We start from the raw sequence: 19,524 nt of genomic DNA on the forward strand, positions 1-19,524 counted from the left end.
GCTTGCAATCATCAAGGTTATCAGAACTTGTCAGAGATTTGGGATGCATGGCTAGGCTTAAAAAGGCCCTTGTGGTCATTAGCCTAGTAAATACCTATGAACCTATGAATATGCATGCTGATTAGAATTAAATTTGCTACAGGATATGTTTTCCTGACATTAGTAGACACAGATTAGCCTTTGTTTAAACTCTTGTCTACCACCATCCCTAGAGTTATAATAATTAACTAATTTTTATGACGCGATTATTTATTTTGTAATCATAGTTTATGTCATTTTTTCAAGCCTCATAATGCTACATTTACTGATAATAAATGTAAAGCCATTATTACTTCCCCGGGTATGTATTTTGTGTAGACTATTTTGGAAGACTATGGCATCTTTTTTGAAGTAATTATGCAACATGATTTGCAGCCATCAGTTGGCTATGCAGAGCTAGTTTCCACTTTTAAAGCTGAGAAGAGTACTCTGAAATAAATGGTCCTAGTATTGATCCTTCTGGGACATCACTAGTAACCCCACTCAGATAAGTAGGCACCCCCATCATGCCTCGTGGTCTCCTACTGGTTACCCAGTGATTTACTTATCCAACTATGTATGGATTGACTTTTAATGCTTTTAATTTGTCAGTTTTTCCCCTTATGAAGGATAGTGTTGAATGCCTTAACAAAGCAAGCAACATATATACAACATCATGATTCCTTTAGTAAAATCTAAACTCAACAAAATTATAATCTTAAACTGCTGCACAAAACAGCATATATCAGTATAAAACAATCATTTTGAATTGATGCTGCATCCCTTGCATCCTCCAGTGTGGGAACTCTGTCCCCGTACTCCCAATCTCTTTCTGTACTACTTCAATAGTTACATAAATTAAGAGAAAAGAAAAAATTTATAAACAACATGAAACTTATTTTCCCTTATCTCCAAGTCCAATACTTCACAACAAAGCACAGCATATGCAACAAAATAAAATTCAAAATGTCAAGACAGAAGCAACATCTAAATGCAAATCTATATTTGTAATATTTCAAGATCTGACAACATAGCACATGCTCAATTATTTTACTACTGAAGAGACAGATGAAAACCACCACGTGCAAAGCACTCAGGCTGGATACATATATTAGGCTGAAAGGAAGAAAATCCACTAAACCAAGAATGGGGCAAGGGTACAACTAAGGTTAGAAGGTGGGCTTAAGGGCCCTGGAGGAAAAGGGTAGGGGCATGGACTGATACAAGGTATAAAACACCAGTCAGGGTACAGATGGATGGGAACCTGGTAGAGGTATTGGACTATTAGGGATTCAAGCAATTGGTGTAGTAATATACCCGAAAGTTTAGAGTTCTGGGCTAAGTCCCAACCAGTGTCAAGAGTCTCATGGACTTCTAGGTGAAGGCACCATTAGCCAAGAATGATCCCATTGTGCGGTTTAGGCTAGATGGAAAGAGTAAGACTAAAAATACAAAACACTGGAGTAGGATTTTATAAGAGTGGGTATACTGTGTTGGAGTTGGTGGTCAATATTAGTAGAGAGGAAACATTTTGTGGGAGTAAACCAGCTATGGGAATTGGTCAGGGATGGATAATTCAACACTATAGAGAAGGATGTAAGGAAAAATCAGTGTGGCTACATAGGAATTTAAGGCTAGTGATTAGGGCAAAATATAAGGCCTGCAAGGAGTGGCTCAAAAGAGATAGGGATGTGAAGGAGACATAGAACAAGGATGTGTGGCAAAAATTCAAAACAGGTGGTAAGGGCAGCAGAAGCTAATGTTGAAAGGAAATTATTAGGCTGTAACAGGGAAGCAAAGACTTTATGTACACAGCAAAAAGAAACAGAATGGAAGGGAAAGAACTGGCTAGTATGTGCAAATATGGGAGGAAGATAATAGAAAACTGTAAAAAAAAACAAAGGTATTGAATGAGTACTTTGCTGAAGTCTTCACAAAAGAAGGAAAATGGAGGATACCCTGGTGGGAAGAAGACAGGGCAGAATGGGGAGGACACTGGACAGATGCCAAAATAAAAAGGAAGGAGGTTCATAGGGAATGGGCTACTTTTAGAGACAATACAGCACAATGACCAGCTACCTCTCAGAGCCATCAGAAATCTTCTCTTTGTATTGGAAGACCCCCCCCCCGCCCCATGGAGATATATAGCAGATGACTAGTTAGTGCAGAAGTACTAGAAGACTGAAGACAAACAACTGCAGCACCCTACTAAAAAGGGAAAGTAGAATCCATAGAGCTGCATTGCTGATTGCCTTAATGATAACTGCAGGGAATGTGCTGGAGGGAATCCTGAGGGGAAGACTAGTAGCATTAAGAGAGGAAAGCAATGTTCAGGACAGTGACCAACATGGGTTCGCAGTCAGAAGGAGCTCACAGTTATACCTGATCCAGTTTTGTCATTGGATTACAGGTGATTTTGAGAGGGAAGTACAAATAGATATGGAACACCTGGGGTTCAGCAAGGCCTCTGATTCTGTACTACACAGGAGGCAGACAAGAAAACTGCATGGGTTGGGGACTAAGACCAAGTACGAGGGACTGGGTAGCTGCATGGCTGAATGGTTAGATGCAGGGAGTTATAGTAAGAGGAGCAATGTCAGGAATTAGAAGAGTGACTAATAAAGTACTGTAGGGTTCTGTTCTGGCTCTAGTTCACTGAGTTTGCCTAAGAGAGATCGAAGGAAATAGAAAACAGGCTCAGACTCCTTGCTAATGGCACAAAGATAGATGCAGCTGTAGTGGAAGGTGGGGATAGGCTCACGAATGGTACAGAAATACATGGGCAGAAAACTGATGGTTGATTTTCATTGTAAACAAATACAAAGTACTGGGTCACAATAAGCCTTGTGTGAAGTATCAGCAAGGACAAGTAGAACTGATGACAACAGACCAAGAAAAGTATCTGAGGGTTTGACCAGATCTGGATTGGTCCACCAGGAACTGAGTTACAGGGCAGTGGCATGAAAATCAAACAGAATGCTGTGGTATATCAAGAGGGATACAGATTCCAGTCTACCGGGCCTTGGTCAGACTATAACTTGAGTAAGTACTGCTTGCAGTTATGGAGGCCACATAAGGAAAACACATCAGATTGCTGGAAGGATTTCAGAGGAAAGAGCTTTGGGGTTGAGGAGAAAGAATATAACCAGAAACTAGAGGAGCTACAGCTCTTTTCATTTGAAACCAGAAGAGGCAGGGGTATTATACCAGTGTACAAGATCATATCGGGAATGTATGAGGAATTCATGCTGAAAAAGAAGCTAAGAGTGAAGAGGGTGAGGAGGGAACACAAACTGGGAATTAGATTTTTCACAGGTAGCTTTGTGGACTAATGGAATGGATGGCCAGAATGGATAATGGGGAGGGAATCCACAGATGCACTCAAGAGGATACGGGACAGGTGAAAAAAGAATGAGGAGAAGCATGGATAGGGGGTAGTAGAAAGTGAAGACACTTAAAAAAGAACACTAGATAGGCTTATTCTCTCATTCTTCCAGCAAACTAATATAATGCAATTTAATGTAATGTAATTCCTTGCCTTTGATATCATGTCTTTAGCCACTGACTGAATGCTAAAATGTTGTCCTGATATGCAGACGTCACATGAAGTTACAGGAAGATGCTCCTATGCAGATTTGTTGATCCTGTTGCATATCCAGAATGGGCCAAGGGAGTTCTTAGACTGCCCAGTCGAGTGTGGACAATGGCATTTCATATTATTATTTTTCTCCTTTTCAGCCTTTTGAAGATATCCTTAATTTTGGCCACTGGCAGATGTGAGGTTGTCACAGACTCTTTGCAAAGTCCATTGAGACAGATGGCTGTTTTACACACAGTGAAGTCACAAATTACTACATGTTTCAGGGATTGTCAGGCACTGTGCATTATGGGCTTTGTAGTCTTGTTTAACTTTTAATGTTGAATATTATGTTAATACTGACTTTCGCTGCTTCTAGTTTCTCTGCTTTTAGGTTATGGTGATCGTGTGGTATTTTCTGTGATCAGTGACAGGCAGATTATAATATATAGTGTTCAGAACCTTTGCATATGTAGTGGGTAGTTGTCTGTGCTCACAAAGGGATGCTGCTGCTGAGAGTTTAGCCTCCATATTCTGGAAACACATCTATTTCATAAGCATGTCACGTTCTGTCAATAATTAATCTATTTCTGTGAACACGAGGCTCAGATCATTCATGGACGACATTAATTGTCATCTATCAAGTGTCTGAAAATTAGCTCATGGTGTTCCTCCATGCCTATTCTAAAGTGAGATCCTTACTAAGTATAAATGCAAGTCAGAAAGAAATATTATGTACTATGTTTTCCAAAGGGACAATAAACTGTGTGCATTTTACTTCATTTGTTTACATCTACTTTATTCAATGGTTTTAAGTGGTTGTATTAAGCTAAGAGTTTAAAAGTAAACAGGAAAACAGAGTTTAAGTTGGTGTTACTGGAGTGTTACAGTTAGTGGGCATAACATATCAATCGGGGGTAGTTATATAAGTTTTATTAATTTAAGCTGAAGACCTTCACAATATGAACCTGTGGCAATCAGTAGTAGGAGAAAATGATACAGGAGTGGGAGGCACTATTGGAGATAAATTAACACATTGGGTGGACAATTCAAGGGCCACTGAAGGCACTAACTTTGGTGGCAACTATAGGATCATAGGATCAAAGAATCGTAGGAAGTTACTAGGCTACTGGCCCTGAGGTCCTTATAACCCTAGCCAAGAGTTTAGCCCATGGTTAGACAAGTCAGCACCCAAAGCCTCTGTCCAGCAGGGACACAGGTGGAATACTAGGTGTGTATTTTCTGTTTCCCATCCAGTTATCCAGGTTGCACTTGAAAAGGGATAATGAGGTACTCGGTTTGAAGTGGAGTGGGAGTCTATTCCACAGATAGCGGAGTCTCTGGGACACAAATCTGTCCACCAATAAGTCCTATTGATGTCACAGACCAGGTTGAGGTTGTGTATGCAGGTTACTCGAGTGGAGCTTGATTTGCGGATATGCAGCAGTCCCATTAAGGTGGGATCTGAGATTGCTTTGTATGCCAGACACAGGTCACCTCTGAGGAGTCTGTATGAAACTGAATAGAGGGACAGGGGGTTTAGCCTATCTGTGTCGGGTAGATGTTTGAGGCCCTGGATTCTTCTGGTGAGGAACCTCTGTGGTCTCTCCAGCTGCTGCATGTGTTTTGCAAGGTACATGCCGAAGGGGGCATTGTACTCAATAAATTGGCCTTATAAGGGAAGAATACAGGGATGTTATGACCTCCTTGTCCCTGGATGAGACCCTTACTTATGAGGTGCACCATGTAGAAAACTTTCCATCTAAGGGAAGCAACATAGTGGTAAAAATCAGGTTGCTGTCAACCTGGGTGCCCAAATCCCTCACGACTGATTGCGTGCTTAGGACGTTGTTATTAATGTCATAATATGTGGGGACATCACTCTCCCCAAAGGAGATAATGATGCATTTTTTGGCATTCAGCTTGAGTCCATGTTTCTGCCACCATCATTTGTTTGGGTGAGAACCTCTTGAAGGACATCCACATCACTTGGGGAATTGATGACTGTGCCCAGCTTGCAGTCATCTGCAAACTTGGTCAGCCATAGCCGACTGATTTTGGCCTGCACCTCAGAGAAGTATATCCCAAATAACAGAGGCCGCAAGACTGATCCCTGGGGTACGCCGCTCATTACGGGTCTACTGCTTGAGGTGGCTTCCCCTATTTTGATTAGGTGGGTTCTATCAGTGAGCCAGTTTGCTACTTATGTGATAACATATGGATTGATACATAGTTGAGTTTGTATAGCATGCTTGAGTGGGGAATAGTGTTGAATACCTTGGTCAGGTCAAGGTAGGTGGTGTGCACCATCTTCGCCTCGTCCATGGCTTTGGTGACTGTCTCAAAGGAGTCAGCCAGATTTAACAGACATGACTTCCCCTTGACAAAGCCAAACTGTGTTTGGAGGTTGCCAATGTCCCTGTTAATGAGGTCCATGATAATCCTTTCCATGGCAAAAAAGGGTTGGATGAGACACCACAAAGGGTGGATGAGGAGGGTTGCTGAACTCAAAAGAAAAAAAATCCCAGACATCATTAGTTGGAATGCTTACAATAGGAAATGGAAACTTGAGGGTACACAGTACTACACTAATATTAGTTAATGGATGGGGTTTTCTTTATGTAAAAATATAAAACATTCATTTGCAGCTTACAAATAAACAAAAACCTAGTCTCTTTAAAAAAAACTCTTGTCCCTAGATCCAAAAATAAAAATTCCAAGGGTCTGGCTAACAATTTAATTTTAGCCCTTTAAGACTGAATTTGTGATGATTTATGTTTACAAATCATCAATACCTGTGTCTTCATAGTCAGTCCTGTAGTGTGGATGGATGAAGCCCATATCCCACCAAACCTCGGGTGGGAGGGTGCTTGTCGATATGCTTCCTAAGGGGAGGCATGGTCCAAAGAGGAGAACTGTTCACAGCACAATCAATGAGTGTGGGGGGTGAGGAAAGGGAAGTGGGTAGGGCAGAGATAACTTATGTAAGCCTGCGACTCATGCCAGTCATGATTTAGCTATAAGTATCTGCTGTCTGTCTAGACATATTTAGAGTACTCATTTCATTTCCTCAAAGAGAAACTGTTGACAGTTCGAATCACTATTAGGTTAGCCCATACTTGGTTAGTTAATCTGCAAACTGGTTAACTGAGAGGAAGCAGAAAGTTGAATTGTCATTGAGTCCATGGATTACAGGGAAGGCTCCTTACCTATTTTTCAAACCAGACAACTGGGATTCATTTAGTGGCTCCAGCACTAGAAAAGCCAACAAGGGGTGGAAAAAGAATGAAGGGGTTAGGCCCATTTGCTTCTTTCTGAGAGAGGGACCGGGATGACATCCCAGGGAGAAGTGTATACCAAGAAGCATGGAAGATTTCATGTCAGGTCTGGAAGGAGTTGAGGTGACAGTAGAAGGTAACATGCAATCACGCAGGTGAAAAATGGATTCATAATGCCCCATTGCACACTCTCTGTGGCTGAGTCCCCCAGATAGGTCATCATCACTATGGAGATGGGGATGTTTATCTCTCCATTCAGCAGTCGTTAGAGTGATATATATATATATCTATATTGTATATGATATACAATACAAGTAAATACTTAACAAACAATGGAAACAAAAAAAACCTGGCTAAACAGTGAAAACAGTAATACAATTGGATTTTACAGACACAGTATAGCAGGCAATTGCAGTATAACAATTTTTGTCTGAGTGTCTAAGTGAGAGGGTATCCTCCTACTCCAGGCTTTTTTTTTTTTTTTTTTTTTGTAGTATTATTACAGTTCTAATGTCTTTGTTTAGCCATGAGAACTATTTCCTTTCATTCTAGGTCTGATAGAAAGAAAGAAAGAAAGAAAGAAAGAAAGAAAGAAAGAAAGAAAGAAAGAAAGAAAGAAAGAAAGAAAGAAAGAAAGAAAGAAAGACATGTTCTATAACAAGTGCAATTAGACAATTAAAGATGTCCAAGGCAGTTATAGAAGAGGGTGCCTGATAAAAGGGAGACCAATTTATGGTTTCTTTTCCTTTCTTTCTTTTTTCATTTTTCATGGTTTCAGTAACGGGTCTGTGAGTGAAAAATAATGGAGGAGGTTTGAAGGTTTTGGTGGGTATTATAGCTTGAAGAGTGAAGTGATCACAGAGAGCACCTGCAAAACAGGAGACATGCTTAAATTTGTAAAATCTGTGATGAAGAGTTCTAGAAAGGATTTTTCTTTTAGTAGGTTGATGCTAATAAGGGAGCTCAACCATGAGAACTTATGTAAAGAAAAATATCTGGTGATTAGAGTATTTTGTTACCCTTGAAACACATTAATTGCTGTAAGAATGAGATTCTAAAAATTAAAACAAAAAAAAAAGTGGTACAGAAAATAACAGAGGAGTTCATGAACTTCCATCAGATGCAGAGCATCATCAGTTCAATTCATTGTAGTGCTATCATTATACAGAAATGGATTATATAAAAATATATGTATTGTACTATCACCTTGCTTTTTGTATTCCGCAGTGGTACAGCGGTAGCATTGTTACCTCACAGCAAGAGGTTCTCCCATTTGATTCTTGGCTTGGCTTGGGAGTGCCTTCTGTGTGGAGTCTGCATGCCCTCCCCATGGTTGGGTAGTGTTCGAAAGGCATGCGTGCGTAAATGGGCATGCCTTCGTTGAAGCTGGCACCTCAGCATTTCGTAAAAAATCTACTGCCAGTCATTAGCGGACCGGAGTTCTGTGGCGACCCCCTACCAGGAAAAAGCCGAAAGACAAACAACACACTATAGCCATGCTTTTTATAATTTAGTGCATACCTTGCCCTGGTTCTGTGAGTCAAGAATCTGCACCTTGACATATACACTTGAAGTAACAGCACAACAGACCAATGAAGTTGTTCTTACCCCAAAATTCCACAAATGGATAATCTGATACATGCTTTATATGGCAGGTGTACTTATCGCCATAATTAGGGACAAAATCCAAATACGAGAACATCTGGTATCCATAGTCTGCAGTGGGATAGGAGTCTGTGAAAGTGATTCCATCTGTTATCTGGGTGTTGTTCCGGTACCAGCTGACAGAAATAACTGGTGGGAAATATCTGTCCACAAAACAGATCAAGGTGTTTCTCTTCCCATACTCCAAGGGGTTTCTGGTGTAGACACGTGAGACTGGATCAACTGCAAATGAGAAACATTGAAAATGAGTTAAATACTGAGTATGTTGTGTTAATTCTAAAATGTCAAGTTGAACCAAAACATCTTCAGCTCGGTAATACCCATCCCTTTTTCCATAAGGTCATACACATTCTGTGAATTACTTGTTTGCATATTCTTAAAGCAGATATAATGCAGTATGTATATTTATTACACATATTTTCAAAAAAAATTTAAGGTTTGGATTTATGTTTTGAGATTGTAGCAGTAATATCTGTACTAATTAATTATAAAATTATAGCCTGCACACATATTTAAGAAGTCTGAAAAATACTGGTAGTCTGTCTAGTTTGCCCATGCATTACAGACTGCAGCAGCCTCTCCCATCCCCCCCCCCACACACACCATTTTCCAGTTGTGTGGAAACTTGCTCTTTTAAAAAAGTCACTTGTTTTGTTCTATTCTACCCAGTCCATGGGCTCATTTGTCCAAGATACTCTCAATGTCTCATAACTTTCTCATGCCAAACTTGAGACCTAACCCTTCATTTTGGAGCTTACGAGCTCTCCTACCATAGCCTTTGTTTTCAGTTCAGGTCCCTTTGTGATTATCCATAATGATTCTGAGGATCCAGATAATATCATCCATTTCACTTGCATCTTCTGTGGAGAACAGCCACAACCTCTTTAGCTCCTTCTCACACAACTTCACTCCCATTCCCTTTTACCATTTTTGGTGGCCTCCCTTTTTCTTCTCTGTAGCATCATTGCTTCTTTCACTCTATGGTCTGGATGAATTATTCCAGCTGAGGCGTCATCAGTGTCCTATACAGCATGAGAAATAGTCCCTTTTCTCTGGAGTCTATACACAAGGAAATGTATACATAGCTTTGGCTACTGCTTGACTGGTCTGTTCCTCATACGTCACAGTTGCAATGACAGCTACCTCCAAGTCTTTATCCTGTTGTGTGGCTTTATGTTATATTCTCCCGAACTTACATACCAACTCATTATCCTCTCTAGGGCAAAATCTTGTAAAGTACCCCAGCTGCCATCTGTCAGCCCATACAGAAACCTTTCTCAGGTCTTTCTTATAACCTTCTCCTTCCTCATCTTCTGTTGCAATAAATTTGTGTCATCCACGAAGAGATTTATCCAGAATTCTATGTCTCATATGAAGTTGGCAACAAACAATTTAAGCATCTCAGGTCCAATGAATGACTGCTATGCCTCACTCTACTTTCCTTCCTTTCTCCAAACAGAAATCTATGTATTATTTATTTATTTATTTTACATTTGTTGACCGGGCTAGTCTAACTGGATACATGTCCATTTTCAGTAGAGGCCCGGGGAGATAAGCTCCAAGATAGAACAATGAAATTAACAAGATAACAAATAAGGAAACATTAAACAAAAAAAATCATATTTACAATGCATATTACACGTTATCACAGGAAATTTAGCAGTGCAGAATACAGGCATAACATAGCATGCTAGTACAATCAAGATGTTCTAGAGGTAGATAGTATAATGGTTAATAAGGAAGGAATTACAGTTAATGAGTAGAAGGGGTAGGAAGGGCAAAGTATTAAGAGACACATAACTAGTCAGGCTTAGTACAGGGGCATAACCACTGTGTTCTGAGGAACACTTTCAATTTGTTTTTGAAGCGTGATAGTGAGGGAAGTGAGGAGAGTTCACCGGGGAGGAGATTCCAGGCTTTTCCAACAATATTAGAAAAAAGAGAGTCTCCAGCCTTGTTGTTTGGTTTAGTGGTATGTACTAGAAGTCTCTGAGAAGACCTTAAGGATTTCAGGTTTTTATAGGGAGTGATGAGTGTGGATAGAATAGGAGTTTTGAAAGGTTTGTAAAGAGTGTTGTGGGCTATAGATAGTTGATGGAATTTAATCAGATTTTGTAGTTCAAGCCATCCCAGCTGCTTTAAATTAATGCAGTGATGGGTTGCCTGTAGCAAATCTGGCAATGTTATTGTAAGACATTTCCAATTTGCTAAGATTATTTTTAGATAGATTAGTAAAAATGGATGGGGCATAAAGAAGTGAAGAGATTAGATGAGTGTGTGCTATAGCGGTTTTAGCTGAAGGTAAGAGGAAGGATTTTACCTTTTAGAGAGAGCCAAGTTTTTTGTTGACAGTTTTTATAGTATTGTTGATATGGATATCAAAGTTCAGATTGTAGTCAATGGTGATACCCAATAGTTTGGTGGTTGGAACAGGGGATATAATAGTTTTATTGGTAGAGATAACCGAGAAATCAAAAGGAGAGGACTTAGTGGTGGGAGAGAAGAGGAGGAGTTTAGTCTTTTTGGGGTTAAGAAGAAGGCATCTATGTGTGAACCATTGCTCAACTGTGTTAAATACTTGTTGGGTAAGAGATTGAAGTTCAGAAGAGGAGGTGGCTGAGCATATCAGTGTGGAGTCATCTGCATATTGTATGCATGTGGCTTGGGAGATGGCAAGGTGAAGGTCATTAATAAATATGGAAAAAAGTAGAGGCCCTAGGATGGACCCTTGAGGGACACCAAGTTTGACAGGCAGGTGAGTGGAGAGAGACTTATGCCATAGTACGGCCTGTTGTCTTTTATCAAGGTAGGACTGGAACCACTTTATAGAAGATGTATCTAGTGACAGGGATTTCAGTTTTTTTATGAGAATTTGGTGATTTACCATGTCAAAAGCTTTAGACAGGTCAATAAATAGTGCTGAAGAAAGCTTGTTAAGTTTGCGGTTTTTGTTGATACAATCTGTGAAGGAAAGAAGGGCAGTGGTAGTGCTATGTGAAGGTCTGAATCCATGTTGAAAAGTAAACTATTTTGGGTTAGATGGTCAAGTAATTGTCTGTGAATGCATTTCTCCATGATCTTTGCCAAAGGAGAGAGAAGTGCAATGGGGTGGTAGTTGGAGAGTTCAGTGGAGTGTCCACCTTTATGGAGGGGGATAATATGGAAGATTTTCCATAAACTGGGGATATGACTTTTGGTAATAGTTCTATTGATCAGAATAGAAATGGGATAAGCAATAGCTTTGGCTGATTGTTGTAGGAATTCAGCAGGTAGTTGGTCTGCTGAGGGTGAGCATGGTTTTAGTTTCTGTAGAAGGGTTAGAATATTTGTTGTTGGGACAGGTTGAATATGAAAAGCAGGGGGTAAGGTTGATTTATAGGAAGGTAGAGTGAAGTAATTAGGTGATAGTTGACTAGCTAGTGTTTGTATAGCATTAGTAAAAAAGGTATTGAAAGCATTAACAGTATTCAATAGATTTTTGTGGTCAGTATTTTGAGGATTTGGAGTAGTGGATTGACCTGGATGGAGTAGTTGGTTAATGCTGGCCCAAATTTTTTGTGGGCTGTTTTGATTAGCTTGTTGGGATTGTATGTAGTAGTTTCTTTTATCAGATATTATAGCTTTCTTGGTTTCATTTCTTAGCTGTCTAAATGTTAGTTGGTCTATAGGGTTTTTAGTCTTCCTCCATTTTGCCCAAAGTTTGTTTCTAAGATTTATTTTATGTTTGGTTTCTTTTGAAAGCCATGCATCAGATTTGGTTTTAATTCTAATTAATCTGGTTGGAGCATGGTGGTTGAGAATAGCGAAGAAGTTGGAGTTAAAGTAACTAACGGCTTCATCTAAAGGGAGGTTTTGTAAGGGAGACCAGTTGCAAGCTCTTAGTTCCATTTGGAATAGTTCAGGGTTAAAGTACTTTTTAGATCTGATGTTTTTGACATATATTGGAATGGGAGAGTTGATTTTATGTCTGATGATATAGGTAAGAAAGTGGTCACTTAAATCATCAGGGAGGGTTCTTGAATCATAAATGTGAGGATGATGGTTTATGAGAATCCAGTCTAATAAGCTTGATTTCTTGTTAGATTTATTTATTCTGGTGGGGGAGGTAATGGTTTGGGAATACCCATATAGGTTAATATGGCTTGTGGGGAGGCTGCTGCAGTAGCAGCTCCAGTCAATGTTTGTGTCGCCTAGGATTATGGTTTCTTGGGGCAGGTATTGGGAAAGCCAGCAAAGTATGTTTTCCATGGTGGCAGTGTTGTTACCAGGTGGTAGATATATGCAGATAATATAGATGGATTTGGAAATGTTAAGATGAAGTTTGGAGATAAGAATTTCTGCATTGGAGTCTATAGGTGGTTTACAGTTGTGAGTGGTTAATTGTAAGCTATATTTATATAGGATAGCAACCCCACCACCTTTCTTGGATACTCGGTCTAGTCTCAGGATATTATATCCAGGTGGGATGATTTCATTGTCTTTGGTTACATGTTTTAACCAAATTTCTGTTAAGCAGAGAATATCAAAAGAGTAGATTTCAGTTAGAGCTTGGAGTTGAGTTACTTTATTGCTTATGCTACGTATATTAAGATGAGCAATTAAAAGAGAGTTCAATGGTTTAGACAGGGCATGAGTAGGTGATTCTTTGTGGTTGAGGAGAGAGATAGGAGTTGTTGGTGGGCCTGGGTTAGGGTGGATGTCACCATCCTTTAAAGAGAGTAGTACACTTAGACAGTTTGGGTTGGGGAATCTGCTGTATAGAGGTAGGCCTTTCCTGGGGTTCTGATTGTTGTATTTTATGTGTAGTGTTCTATGGTATTTAGGAAGTATGTAGTTAGATGAGGATGTTATATTAGCATGAATAAAAAGGAGAGGAGAGTTTGGAGAGTTGGTTTCTTTCTTGGGGTAGTTTAGGTATGGGCCTAGTGGGTTTTCAAAGGAGGTGAAAAGATGGGTGAGGATTAAACGAGGTAGTAGTGAGAGTGTGAATAAGAGTGGGATATAAGATAGGATAGGTTGTTTATACATTGTATGAATAAATATAGATTGTTTGTAGGTAGAAAAATAAATTCACTGGGTGGAGATGAAAGAAGGGAAATCTCCACAGTATTATCCTCTTCTGCCATCTAGTCACCTTTACATCCATCTGACCTTTATCTCTTGTCTTCCATCTGACCTTTATCTCACCTTCTGCTTATCAGCCTTTTCTGCTGTGTCAAGTTAAAAGCCTTGGTGAAGTTCTAATGCACGACATTAACTGGTTGCACTATGTACTTCTGCCATAACCCAAATCATCCTTTGGCAGGATCTCCTTTCTCTAAATATATGCTGAGTAATGCACTGGGAGTTACTTTTTATATGTTACCTGAGTCAGCTCTTATCAGAAAACTGCCTCTACTTAGGGGTAAAGTGGGAGCAAGAGAAAATTAAAACCAGGGTTACAGGATATATTTTTTAAAGCTCATTTCCCTAATGCTTTGTATTCCCTTCCTCCCATATTCCTTTCCATTATTGCCTTGAACCTTCTAATCTACCTGTCTTCTTTTTGGCTTCTTTGCATTCCTATATGACTATATGCCAGGACCCCTTTCACTTCATATAGGCCCTCTCCTCTACTTATACCTTCCTGACTTCTCCTTTGAGCCATGATGGTCTTCATCTTCTTTTTTTTCTGTCCAGTCTCTTCTCGGTTCTCTCCTACAGACTACTGTATACTCACTTCCCACTTCCCTTTTATTCATTCATTGATTTCCATGCATAAGTTATTATCCCCACAGTGTCAGTATAGTCCACCCCTGTGATCCAACACCAGAATTTTAGTATTTGGTATCACATCACTTGTGCTGAGTGGGATCCACAATTGTTCACCAGTAGTCCTGTTACCTCTGCCTCATCTGTCTGCATATGGCTATGTCAAGTGTTGTACCCTTTCTAGTGTTTTCTTGTACAAGCCACGACAATGCAGATACTTGTTGCTCAATTTTAGGAAACTGCACCCCCCCCCCCCACACACACACACACACTAGCACTACCCTGTTATCATGCTTTGCTGTTACTCATGTCTTTCACCAGCTCATCTGAAACATTTAGCATCCTCCTTATAGTTCCTTTTTACCAGCATTTCCCTACTCCCTTTCAGCTTTAACTGCTAAGACACTACAGAATCTGTTTGTGGCTCCACACATGCAAATGGCAGCCTCTTCTGCAAAACTACAGTGTTGCAGAAAAGGTTACTTGCAAGCAGTGGGTGCAGAAGTTCATTTTTTACAGCATAAGTTCAAGGCTGTCTGAAAGGATTAAGGTGTTCAAGATGTTATATGTTACAGTCTGATTTAGGTTAGAGTTGTCCTTCTTGCATTCCTCTCCATCATCTGCCTTACCTGTCTTACCTACAATTATATCCCAAGCTCAGCACATTACTTTCCCTGATAGTGCTTCCTTTCCATACTTTCCAATTCTGTCCAAGATACCCAGTATCTCTACCACTGAAGATCGACTTGGTCTAGGGACCTAGTGTTCATTAAGTCTATATTCTTCTTATTCTAGTAGGCAATAACATATGTTCACTGTAATTTCCTTGGGCAAAAGTTTTAAATATCAAAAAAAGAAAGTAGCTGTGTTCTTCACTCCCAGGTAGTATTAGTCCTGTATCTAATTTGCAGGAAATTGTTACAATTTTGCTGGATACTAACATAGATACGTTTGATACCATTGAATACTCTAAGTACTGTAGGCACTGTATTTTCGAAAAACAAAAATTATTGTATAAACACTATTCCATGACATTCTACCTATGTAAAGACACTATGCTGCCAATTATATGTCCTCTCTCAGGCCTTCTGCTTGAAAATGAATTAACTTCAAGTGTGGTAAATCTTTGATGCAATTGCAACTATATAAATGGTTAAGGTTTTTTGATATATCTATATATATATATATATATATATATATATATATATATATATATATATCTGTATATATATATAAATATATATATATATCTGTATAGGTTTACTATTAAAATATCAGAGTAGCATTGTACGCCTATGAACTATTCGAACTACAGATGTTCGTATAGTTCATATCTGTGCAACCTACATAATCAAATGTTATATTTGCGAATGTACTGTGCATTCGCAAATATAATGTTCAATTATGTACAGGGATCACATTACAGTGTGGTTAGGGAAACACATCCCTTTCCTCATTGTAGTGCGATCTCAGAGTTGGAATATATAGTTGGGGGGTGCAGCCCCCCTGCAGAAACATGATGTTAGGTGTACTAGTTAGGGAGTTACAGCAAGGGAGGAATTGCTGTTAAGTGCTGTAAAATGTTGCATTCGACATTTGCGGCATTAACAGCTGATTTTTGACATTAGGGCTGTTAGGTAATGTGTACTTTTGGTGGTAAAGTAGTTTGTTGTTAAGTACGGTTGTTTTAAATTTCGATATTTTAATAGTTAACCATCTGTGTGTGTGTATGTATGTGTATATATATATATGTGTGTGTGTGTGTTTATATATATATATATATATATATATATATATATATATATATATATATATATATATATGTGTGTGTGTGTGTTTATATATATATATATATATATATATATATATATATATATGGTTCCCTATCAGAAGCCTGAAACACTATAAGCCTGAAAATCAAAATCCTGAAAACTATAGACTGAAAGTTCAAAATCCTGAAAGCCCAAAATCCTGAAACTCAAAATCCTGAAAACACAAATAATGCTAATATGTCACTATAAAGACACTAATATCTACCAACTGACCCTGACCCTAACCCTAACCCTAAGGTCCGTCACTATCGCACACTCACCGGACCCGCCCTAACCCTAACTCACTTAAACCCCTAACCCCAATATTTGTCACTATTGCATACATGCCTAACCTGCCCTAACCTAACTCACTTAAAGCCCCTAACCCTAACATAAAACCAACCGCACACTTACCTGAACCCAACGCATGACCCAACACCACAGGGCTAACAATAGCAAAACCACAATGACGTCAGTATGTCCATTTTGTGTTTTCAGGATTTTGAGTTTCAGGATTTTGGGCTTTCAGGATTTTGAACTTTCAGTCTATAGTTTTCAGGATTTTGATTTTCAGGCTTATAGTGTTTCAGGCTTCTGATAGGGAACCATATATATATATATGTATATTTAAATATGTTAACATACTATACTTGACACTTGATCCTTCTACTTTTATCTATTGTTCTTGAGATATGCATGCATAAACACTCTCATGTTTTCACTCTGTATAAACGTACATTATCTCTGTTGTTTTTGTTGAGGTTTTCTCCCCGGGCTTCCACTGAAAAAGGATTTTTTGCTCAGTCGGACTTTCCTGGTAAACAAACGTAAAATAAAATAAAATAAAATAAAAAATTAAAATAAATTTAGATACTATAACAATCGAGTTGCATCAATATTGAGAGTCCACAAAGAACTTGCCTTACAGTTGGTATTTTTTCACTAGGAATCAGCGTCTGCAGGATTCTACTTAGGTATATATGGCTGATTTAAAGCATGTAGCTAAAGACTGAATTCAGTGCCTTGCATGATTCACTACTAAAAGACAAAACTGTGTGTGCCATCAGAGAACACAGAGTGAAAAGAAACAGGTTCAACACTGGGAAAAGCCGTGAATGTGTGTAGATAAGCAGTTAACCAGTGAACAAAGGAAAGAGGTTGCTGAAGAGTAAGATGTGCGTAACATTAAAAGAAACAAAAGTCTTCTGTTAATAGACATAATGCTAATGCGAAGTCAAGGAAAGTTTTGAAAAGTGTGACTGCTACTATAACAATGAAGAAAGCTTCACTAATTTATGAGACTGATCAGACAGTTTAAAATGAAAGGTGTTAAGGTATTAACCTGCTATTTTATTCTAGTTATGATTATCAGTGTGACAAAAAGCAATGCCCACCTGTTTTACAGAGACTGCTGCAAATGTGGTCAATCTAATCATTTTTATCGTGTGCAAGTAGATAAAGCCAACACAATACGCAACAATGCATGTGACAATGTGACCAGTACTTTAAATGATCAGTGCAATGCAAGCAACAATGTTTTTGAGTACTGCTAATTAGCATGTTCAGACTACGTGGGATGTTTCTACAATGAGTTAGAATGCAGAAACTGTGTCATTGTAGAATCACTGAAGTGAAGAGCTATACATAAATTATAGTTATCACATATAGGCTAGATAACAGTGGCAAGTATAATATTAGCACAGAATGTTCATTTAACCAAATGGTTATGAGAAATTCACTGTTTGCATCTAAAGCTACATTAATTTCTAGTTACAGACTCAAGCTACTGGGTCAAATATTGTTGTACTATGTGTTTAAAAACAAAGAATACATTTTGATGTATCAAGTTGTATTAATTTAGCAACCAATATCTTAATGTCATGAACTGATGGGCATGATTTAGTCACTGCACAGTATGCAAGTTAATGAACAGTACACTTGACAGTGGAGTGCAATCCAATGCCTTGAGTCACATGATAAGAAAGGTAGTAATGTACACAGCTTCAAAGTGAATGATTCACAGAATTGTAGAGAAAATGATTCACACAGCTGCAAAGACAACAATTTTATGGATGCAGGAAGTAAATTAAGCCTCAGTAAAAAGAAATGCATTGTGCAGTGATGCATAATCATAGTGCCCAATAATGTCTTTGAGAGAGCTTGCAGACAGCAAGAATAATGCACTGATTACAGCTGAAAACATATGAGATTTGTCATGACAGTGAAGACGATTTAGGACTGTAGTTGCTGAGAAACATGATTTTGTCTGGTTGGCCAGATAATAAAAAAAAGTTGTATTTCCAGTTCAATCTTCTTACACTTATTATGATGAAATTCATGAGTCACAAGAACTTTTTTAAACATACCTTTATTGAATTAGTACTTGTGACATAGGCAAATCAACATTTATACAAAAGTATACAAACTGTATTAACACGTTAATAAACATTAGACTTCACATATATTGCTATATATCATATAACCCAAGCAACATTACACAAATTATTCAGTTCCTGACCCTTTTTTTAACAAGAAACATCCTTATTAAACCATCACAACCTAAACAATCATACATTTATATAAATGAAAACAAACCACACCGACACAGTCCTATTTGCAAGCATTTTATATCACAAAGCATACTGATGCAGTTGACAACAAAGGAGAGGATGTACGACCACAGCTTCCAATAAAACACTGTTTTGATAAAATAGCTAAAATCTCAAGACGTAAGAATAACTGAGAAAAAACACAATGAGACTCCCTGTTGGAAAAAATAGAATAAGTGCTTTTGGTTTTCACCTTCTTCAGGATCTGAATGCCCAAAGTACCATACATAAATTAAATTCTGACAGGGTTAGGTGTGGAATGGTCATAACTGTAGCTGAGATGAATGACCTGTGACCCAGTAGCTCCAAGTCCCTATTTTTTTTTCCTTGTGTGTGTGTGTGTGTGTGTGTGTGTGTGTGTGTGTGTGTGTGTGTGTGTGTGTGTGTGTGTGTGTGTGTGCATCTGTCTGTCTGTCAGCACTCCTATTTCTAACTCTTGTTTTATTCTTCACCTAGAAGAAGCAGTCAGTCTTGTCCTAACAATGTAAATAGCCATTTAATCTACAGGCAGCTGATAGAGCTCTTTTACTAGCTACCTGTCAACAGCTCAAAGTGTGCTGTATATAATAGCATGGTGTTACTTTCTACTACCTATTTGTAGTAGCAGCTTCAAATTAACAAAAGCTCTTACAACTAAGAGAAAAAGACAGTACACTCAAACCACCAGTGCAAACTTTGTTAATGTCCACTAATCACACAAATGACTGTGTGAATATGAAAAAAAATTTCTATACAACTTTGGTTTCTACAGTCAAGATGTATTCTGTAATCACAGAGGGGTATGTTAAAAACATGGTTGTCTGACTAATTTTCCC

At 38.6% G+C, this 19,524-nt stretch overlaps 1 protein-coding gene across 3 annotated transcripts in view; it reads right to left on the reverse strand.

Annotated features, from left to right (window-relative positions):
* Window positions 1–19,524, reverse strand: part of LOC122811470 (class II histocompatibility antigen, M alpha chain-like) — a 304,256-nt gene that overhangs the window by 20,303 nt on the left and 264,429 nt on the right. For all 3 annotated transcript variants that reach the window (XM_044083328.1, XM_044083326.1, XM_044083329.1), the window contains exon 3: window positions 8,482–8,760. In XM_044083328.1, coding sequence (XP_043939263.1) covers window positions 8,482–8,760 — 279 coding nt within the window. The remainder of the gene's footprint in view (window positions 1–8,481; window positions 8,761–19,524) is intronic.

The sequence above is a fragment of the Protopterus annectens genome, chromosome 9.part0 (assembly GCF_019279795.1).
Source record: "Protopterus annectens isolate FY-2018-M chromosome 9.part0, PAN1.0, whole genome shotgun sequence".
Classification (NCBI taxonomy): Eukaryota; Metazoa; Chordata; order Ceratodontiformes; family Protopteridae; genus Protopterus; species Protopterus annectens.